General features: G+C 38.2%; 1 protein-coding gene across 1 annotated transcript; it reads right to left on the bottom strand.

Annotated features, from left to right (window-relative positions):
- Positions 1-2,277: 2,277 nt before the first annotated feature.
- Positions 2,278-2,917, bottom strand: LOC131160823 (uncharacterized). Its single transcript, XM_058116705.1, has 2 exons — positions 2,509-2,917; positions 2,278-2,408 (listed from the first exon to the last, which is right to left on the bottom strand). The coding sequence occupies exons 1-2, from the start codon at positions 2,915-2,917 to the stop codon at positions 2,278-2,280; spliced, it is 540 nt and encodes a 179-aa protein (XP_057972688.1).
- Between the last annotated feature and the right edge of the window lie 6,218 nt (positions 2,918-9,135).

Raw genomic sequence — 9,135 nt, 5'->3', positions numbered from 1 at the left:
TAAACCCTAATTATCATACAATGTATGTTGATTTAGGTGTAATCCCAAGAGGGGGGTGAATTGGGTATTTTAACAAATTCTTTGAAACTGGTTCACTACTTAGTCCCTATGTCTAAATTTAACTAATTACTTATTAGGTTCGTGTGAGATTATTCAACAAGCATACATGCAATGTAAGTAATGATGTGCATTGTGGAAATTAAAAAAATAAGGGAAGAGAGAATGCAAACACAATTTTTACGAGATTCATCCAACCCGACCTACGTCCTCGCCTTGAGCAACCCACTCAAGGATTCCACTATAATCCTTACTCCTTAAATTGGGACGGAGCTTCCCTTATAATCCACTACTTATAAGAGGTACAACTACCTCCTAATCCGCTGCTTACAAGAGATACAACTCTCTCCTCAAACCCCGGTTCACAACCCAAACCGTGAATACAATGAAATCTATAAAACACTCAAAGTTGCTTCCGAAACAAAGCTAGTGAGTACGATTCAAATTCCTAATACATAATGATATGATGAAACTTGAAGTTTAGAATGTATGAAATGATACAATCGTTTATGAATGATATGCTTCAATAAAAAAATCCCTTTTTATCAAAAACTCCCAAGTAATGATATATTTAAACGCTTTGGAGAATATTAGGGTTCTAGTTCACTTTGCAAAAATGTACAAATAAATCTAATGTGAACTTATTCAAAAACTGTCTTTAGTATTAGATAAATCAAAAAACAAAAAATTTCTTTCAAATATTCAATCACACAATGACCTTTGTAATCAGCCAATACATATATATAATATGATTTCCAAAGACAACAAACTGAATATATTGTTTTCCAGAAAATATCCTTTAATAAAATGTATATTTATGAACACCAAGAATGTTTAATCAAGTGTTTTAATATATCTAAAATATAGATCCTTTAACTAAACACACACTTAATTCAAATCTATTTAACCAATGATGAGACCCTTTATCAAGTAGTGAGATTATCTAAATAATCTAAATGAAAGTATACTCACTATCAATTACCCAGCCTATTTCAACAATAGATTTTGAAATGAGAAGTTTTTTGAAAAATATATGTCAATGACAAAAGAAAAACTTTCTCAAGTAATGAATTAGTTAAAAAACAATCTCTATATGGATATTAACACTCGAGGTCAATCTCTTTAATGATTTTCAATAACAGATGATGATATGAGAATCTCTTGAAAAACACTAAACGGATTTACCAAACCTCAATACCAAGTTGAAATCAAGATGAGTAAATGAATCCCCTTCGATTTTCTGAGTTAATTTACCCAAGCTTGATGAGTATGTGCAAGAGTGCAGGCAATCGTATAGCTATCTGCTCAAGTTTCTCAATTCTCTTTCAAAAGCAATGTTCTCTTCTCTTCTCTTTGATCTTGGCTTGCACACTAGGGTTTAGATATTCAATATATATAATTATCTTGCCCTTAGAATAGATCTTGACCGTTGGATCAAAAGATAGCTCGCATGTTTTCTTATTAAAAAAATTAGATTTTTAAGTTTTCCCGCAAGTTCAGGCGACTGAAGTGGGGTTCAGGCTCCGGAAGTGGCGAGTTCAGGCGCCTGAAGTGCCATGTTCAGGCGACCGAAGTGCCTTGTCCAAATTCTGTGTTTCACCATAAAATATTTAGGTGACTGAGCTTAATATTCAGGCTCCTGAAGAAATTCTTCAGGTGACTGAGGTTGAGTTTAGGCTACGGAAGTGACCTATTCCCAGTTTTCTCTTTTTGATTCAAAAAATCTTCTTTGCTCTCTTTCTTGGCTCTTTCATAAAATTATTTTTTGTGGTTTTGAAAATATTTCTAAGTCCATGAAAGTCCCCTAAAGATGTTCATGAAATGCATGAGTCCTAAGGTCATTCTAGTTCATGATTTGAGCCTGAACTTAAATCATATGAAAATGTAAATACATGAGTTCTAAGTACCCATTGCCATGACATTCTTGAACTTGGTGCTTGCATCTTCATTCTTATACTCTTTGAGTTCTTGTCAAGTTGTGTAAGCTTTAATCTTCATGGTTTCCATCACTTGTTATCCTTCTGTGCATGCTTAATATAGTTCATGTTCACAATCTCAATGCACAAATCAAATACCAAACGATTTGTCATTATCAAAATAGGATTGGACTCATAGAGTCAACAATGTACAGTCTAAGGACTCAAAAAGAAAAGAAAAATTCACGGGTTGCCTCCCAAAAGAGCTAAGTTTACCATCTTCAGTTGAACGCGCAATGAACGCTCATGTTGGGTACATTGGATCACAAAGAAAAACTTCATCAATAAGTCCAGTAGTAATGCTCTCGACATATGATTTCAGACACTGACCATTTACCTTAAAGAATGCGTTAGTTGTAGGGTCCTTGATTTCCACTACACCATAAGGAAATACTTGGTTCACAATATGTGGGCCAAGCCAGTGGGATCGCAGTTTTCCTAGAAATAATTTCAATTGTGAATTAAAAATCCATACCTTTTGATGTGGTTCGAAGGACTTCACAACTATGTGTTTGTCGTTGAAATGCTTTCGTCCTGCCTTTATGTATCTTGATGTTTTCGTATGAATCATTTAGAATCTCTTCCAACTCATTAAGTTGGTGACAACGATAAGCTCCTGCACCCTTCATATCAAAATTGAAGTTCTTAATGGCCCAATATGCTCTATGTTCCAACTCGACCGAGAGGTGACAAACCTTACTGTAGACCAGTTGATATGGGGACATACCAATAGGAGTCTTGTATGCTGTCCTATATGCCCAGAGAGCATCGTCTAACCAGGATGACCAATCCTTTATGTCCGGTCTCACAGTTTTCTTAAGGATGTTTTTGATCTCTCGGTTAGAGACCTCCACTTGGCCACTAGTCTGGGGATGGTAAGGCATGGCGACTTTATGAGTGATGGAAAACTTTCAAAGAAGTGCAACGAACTGATGACTAATGAAATGTTTTTCCCCATTACTAATGATGACCCGAGGATAGCCAAACAGACCAAAGAGGTTCTTAAGGAAATGAACGACCACCCGATGATCATTGGTCTTGGTTGCTGCTACCTCCACCCACTTAGAAATGTAATCCACAGCGACAAGGATGTACAAGTTTCTCTGGGATGAAATGAAAGGACTATAAAGTCAATTCCCCAAACATAAAAGAGCTCAACCACTAAGATAGGATTTAAAGGCATCATGTCAGGCTGGGAGATGTTCCCGATTTGCTGACACCATGAGCATGATTTGTAGAAGTCATGAGCATCCCAAAAGATATTGGCCAAAAGAATCCACTTTGAAGTACCTTGGGCGCCATTTTCCTCCCACTAAAATGACCACCACATTCCAAGGTATGACAAAATGCCAAAATGTTGTGCTGCTCATTTTCAGGCATGCAAAGCCTAATAATTGAATCTAGGCCTATTTTAAAAAAAATTGGATCTTCCCATATATATTAGTGCACTTGGGATTAGAACTTATCTTTCTTCTGCTGTGTCCAAACCTAAGGAACAATCCTAGTGGCCAAATAGTTAGAAATTGTAGCGAACCATAGGAGTTGGGAAGATACGGCAAAAAGTTGTTTGTTGGGGAAGGAATCGTGTACTTGAGAGGGATCAGTGGCACCCTCAATTAAAATGCAGGATAAATGATATGCCACATGATTCTTAGTTGCCTTCATATCCCTGATTTCAAATCAAACTCTTGTAGAAGCAATATCCACCTTATTAGTCTAGGTTTGGTCTTTTTCCTATTAAGAAGGTACTGCAAGGCGGCATGATATGAATACACAATAATATTTGATCCTAGGAGATAAGAGTGGAATTTTTCTAAAGCAAAAACTATAGCTAGAAGCTCTTTTTCAATAGTGGTACAATTCAGTTGTGCTCCCTAAAGAGTCTTACTAGTGTAGTAAATTACATGCGGCAACTTGTTAGTTCGTTGTCCCAACACAACCCTCAAAGAGTAGTTCAATGCGTTGCACATAATTTCAAAAGGAAAAGCCCAATTAGGTGGTTGCATTATCAGGGTAGAAGATAACAGTGTCCTAAAAGTTTCAAATGCAGCTAGATAGTGGTCATCAAACTTGAAGGGTGTGTCTTTCAATAACAAGTTGGTCAAGGGCCGAGAGATTTTACTAAAGTCTTTGATGAAGCATTTGTAAAAATTGGCATGCCCTAAAAATGACCTCACTTGTTTGATAGAAATGGGAGGTGGTAATGTGGATATCAATTCTACTTTTTCTCTATCCACTTCCATTCATCTAGCATAGACAATGTAGCCTAACACTATCCCCTCTTGAACCATGAAATGGCTTTTCTCCAAAATCAGTACCAAGTTTGTTTCTACACATCTCGCAAGGACCTTTAACAGGTTGTCCAAGCATGCATCAAAAGAGCATTCGAACCCAAAAATGTCAATAAATACCTTAAGAAATTTCCCAACCATGTCAGAAAATATGGCTTGCATGCACCGTTGAAATGTCGGTGGCGCATTACATAACCCAAAGGGCATTCTCCTATAGGCAAAGGTTCCGAAAGGATAGGTGAAGGTGGTCTTCTCTTGATCATCCGGGTGGACCACAACCTGATTGTACCTAAAGTATCCGTCAAAGAAGCAGTAGAAATTCTGTCCTACTAGCCTCTCTAGTATTTGATCAATAAATGGCAATGGGAAGTGGTCTTTTCATGTGAGGTTTTTAAGTTTTCTATAGTCAATGCATACTCTCCAACCGCTAGTTACACGAGTGGGGATACCTTCACCTTTATCATTTTCAACAATAGTGATCCCGAATTTCTTAGGGATAACTTGTGTGGGGCTTACAAGTTCACTATTAGATATAGGGAATATGATCCCCGCATCTAAAATTTTAACCACTTCCTTTAGAATCACCTCCTTCATATTGGGTTTAAGCCTTCGTTGCATCTGATGGGAGAGTTTAGCATTTGGCTCAAGGTGAATCCAATGCATGCAAATGGATGGGTCAATTCCCCTGAGGTCTGCTAACCACCCTATGGCTCTCATATGTTTCTTTAGAACCTGAATGAGCTTCGATTCTTGCAAACTATCCATATGTTTCTTTAGAACCTGAATGAGCTTCGATTCTTGCAAACTATCCAAACTGGATGATATGATAATAGGCACGGTTTCTTGGGGGCCTAAAAAGACATACTTGAGGGAAGCTAGCAGAGGCTTCAACTCATGTACTGGAGGAACCTCAATAGAAGGACATTTTGGAATGCTAGAAAGGGTCAGAAGACTTTCAATTCTAGGTTTTCAGAGGGGTTTTTTTTTTTTTTTTGGGTGTAGAGGCTTATGCACTCATAGTAGCGATTCATGCACACAAATCCTTTGAATCTATAGTAGGAGGTTGATCATATGGAGGCTTCTTCTCAAAGGAGTCATCTATCGGAGTCAGGGGAGTGTCCTTATTAGTACCTTCATTAATCATGTCTACATTCTCGAACAGAAGGTCGTCATGACGGTGTCGAGGGTTGCAGAATACATTAAGCCAGAGTTGCATATTTCCAAAGGAGATGTCCATGACATCAGTCCTATACTAAATGCAAGTATTATCAATGGCTATAAATGGTCGACCTAGAAGGATTAGGCTTGATTGTTGTGGCAAGCCAACAGGTTCCATGTCTAGGACAAGAAAGTCAATAGGGTAAAAGAACTTGTCAACCTTGGCTAGGACATCCTATATGACACCTTGGGGCCTTTTTATAGATTGATCAACGAAGTGCAAAGTGACTGAGGTTGATGTCAAATCTTCTAGACCAGCTTTCTGATAAACCAAATATGGCATAGTGTTCACACTTGCTCCGAAATCTAGAAAGGCCCTATCAATCATGCAGTCGTCGATCACATATAAGAGAGTGGCGGCGCCAGGTCCTTGAGTTTGAGAGGAGTGGACCCTAGAGATATTGAGATTACGCTTTCTATAATGACCCTAAGAATAATGATATTTAAATAATAAAGAGGGAGAAAAAGGAAATTAAAAGGGGGGGCATAACAGGTTCGCGTTTGTCGATGATGTTGTATACTAGGCTTGTCGGCGAGGGTGTCCTTCGTTGATGAGAAAATAAAGAGAGACTATTTTCCCATCTCTGAATTTCATCGACGAGGGGTGAGAGTTCGTCGACGAAGTGCCTTCTTGACCTCGTTGATGAGGTGACGTGGCTCGTCGATGAAGGCCAGTGTATAAAAAAGACAAACTTCATTCTTTTAGTAGAATTTCGATGCTCAAACCCTTTCTCTCTTCTCTTTATGGTTTCTTTCTCCTCTCTCTCTTCGAATTTGGCTCCGTCGTTCACCGAATCAACAATTCGAGGCCACCACGATGCTCCTTGGGAAGTTCTCTCTAAGTTTGTAGAAGCGGATCGTTGGTGGGGCTGAGTTGGAATTCATCCCTGGTTTAAGGTAAGGATTTTTATGTAAAATTTGGTCTTTCCGTAGTTATAGGAAAGGTTATTCACGGAAAAATACTGAAGTTTAGTTATGAGAATTGTCATTTTCAGGGTGTTGAACAGGGAACCCTGTGAGTGCAGGACCAGTGTATTTGGGGGGTTTCTTTCTAGTAATCAGGTAAGGGAATAAACTAAAGTAGATATTTTTCCATGAAAACTATTATTAAATTATTAGTAGATTTATGTTCAGAAAATATGTATTATATTTGAATATTATTGAGGAAAGGCATATTTGGGAAAGTACTGCTATTATATAGGAAATATGATTTCAGAATGAAATGTATGGTTTTATTCAACATTGTGTGGCATGAATATTATTTTATGTGAAAGTTATTATGTTATGGAAATTTTACAAATAAAGTACATTTTCAGGAATTATGAAATAATGCAGTACAATATGATTTTAAAATACACAATAAATGAATTATTTATTTAGAATGATATGTATGAAATGTTTGGCACAAGGCCGTCATTGATAGCCGACACAAGGTCGTGTTTATGTATGATCTCGGCGCAAGGCCGTATTTATGAATGTTCGGCTCAAGGGCGCAGATATGAAAGAAACTGGCGCAAGGCCCTATGTATGTATGTATATTATTTCAAAAAATGCTATCAATCTATTTATGTTAGACAAATATATTATCATATATTATATGTTATTAGATCCCGGATGATAGTTTAGTTCAGTTACAGGAGCACGGTACTGTAGCTATACAGATCAGATTACTACATTCAGACTTATGCTAATCGCCCCATAAGGGGGTGGGAGATGGATAGTCGATGTGGCTTTCAGTATAGAGTTGTAGACGTCCACGTGGCAGTCCATACTGGGGTGTTGTGGACCCATTGTACTTACAGACATATTTGACTCGGTAGTGGTCAGCCAGCCATTGTCGGGTCCCGCCTTTGGGCTGCACAACCCATCATGGGGGGTATTATATGACATCAGCTAGCTATACATCCTGGGTAAATTTCAGTAATATTAGTTATATCAGACGATTTATGAACATTATGACTTACTAGAAAATATGAAAGTATATGATTATTCACTATGTTATGATGAATGTTTTCAGGTATATGAAATGTACTGTACATGTACAATTGCATCAAATGTTCATGTTGCCACACATATGTGTTTAGTTTATTTTCTCTTACTGAGAGGTGTCTCACCCCAGCTTAAATAATTTTTAGGAAATCGAAAAAGACTGGCGGATCGAGGTCGCTGTTAAGATAGTACGTTATTACCCCACTAGGAGGGTAAGTTTTGATCTAGGAACAGTAGATGTGTGTTGTGGGTTCCTAGATATGTTTATATGTATTTTTTATTTTTGGAGATTGTATATAAACATAGATATTTGGGAATGTAGTTGACTCTGGTATTTTTATTTTATGGTTATGAAAATGTGATTTATATTTACTGCTGCTTAGGTTTCTGCTGTAAATGTCAGATGTTTCCTCGTTACCCATGGGTTCGGGTTGACTTTATTATTAAATAGGTTTTTTTATATGATAAGAAAAGCAGGTTATTACACTTTCGGTTTGTGAGATTCCATGACTCAAGTGTGCCTTAGTTTTATACTTTTGGGTGCACAAATCCTTGAGAAACCTTCTATAGTTAGACACTTGTTTGATAACCTTTAAGAGAGGAAGATTATTATTTGCCTTCCTAAAGGTGTTCTTGATGGATTCTTCGAATTCTTCTTTCTTAGAATTAGAACTAGTCTGTAGGGTAGCAAGGAATGGAGTTGGAGGGACATAGTGTGGCAATGCTCCTCTATTGGAAATGGTGGGAATTTTGGGGTTGCTCCCCAAATTGGAGGAGCAGGAGGTGTCATAGTCAGCATTAAGTTCTCCCCCTTCTTTTCCTTACCCTTATTCTTGCCGGTTTTCCATTTCACCCTAGTGTGCAGTACCTCACCAATTCGCAAGGTGGTTACCGCTTGGGCCTGCTCATGAGACAATAAAGGATTGGTGCCCGGTTTACATTCTATCTCGTCTTGGCATGTAGGGCCCCTAAACGGTTGCTTTGACATATTACTCTCATATTTTTGACTCATAGAGAGAGCTAGTTGGCCCATGGACGCTTCTATATTGGCAATGAACTGAGAGTGTGAATGGAGTAATTCTCTGTCCACTAAATTATCAACTTCGATTCCCTTAAGAGCTCTTAACACTGACTCTTGAAAGGCTTTATCATATTTAGGTCGAGGGGCTGGTTGCTGGTATAGGTGTGAGGGTGGATTATTGGTTACTGTTTGAGGTCTTTGGATTTGAAAACTTCGAGCTTGCGGCCTCCAAGAGAAGTTGGGATATTGTTTCCACCTAAGATTGTATGTATTGGAGCAAGGGTCGTTCGACAGCCTATCATACTAGTTGTGGGTGGCTTTCATTTCCTCTTGCACATGCTTAGGCTAGGAAGGTGTGTGTGGGCAATTAGAACATGTATGGAAAGGGTCAAAGCAAATTTCAAACCTTTGCCCCAGCCATTGTCTGCGATTACAATCCTAGGGACAAGCATTGGTCAAGCTTTTTGGATATGAAGTGTAGGCTAGGGGCTCGGTCATGGCCTGCAGCCAACTTTTAAACTCCCTTAAGTTTGGAAGTGGATGGGTTGGGGGGGGGGGTCTACGAGCAGCAGTAGTGTGTTGC

The sequence above is a fragment of the Malania oleifera genome, chromosome 7 (genome assembly GCF_029873635.1).
Source record: "Malania oleifera isolate guangnan ecotype guangnan chromosome 7, ASM2987363v1, whole genome shotgun sequence".
In the NCBI taxonomy this organism is placed as follows: domain Eukaryota; kingdom Viridiplantae; phylum Streptophyta; class Magnoliopsida; order Santalales; family Ximeniaceae; genus Malania; species Malania oleifera.
The sequence above is the reverse complement of the archived record's forward strand: the minus strand, read 5'-3'. Positions and strand labels throughout refer to the sequence as shown.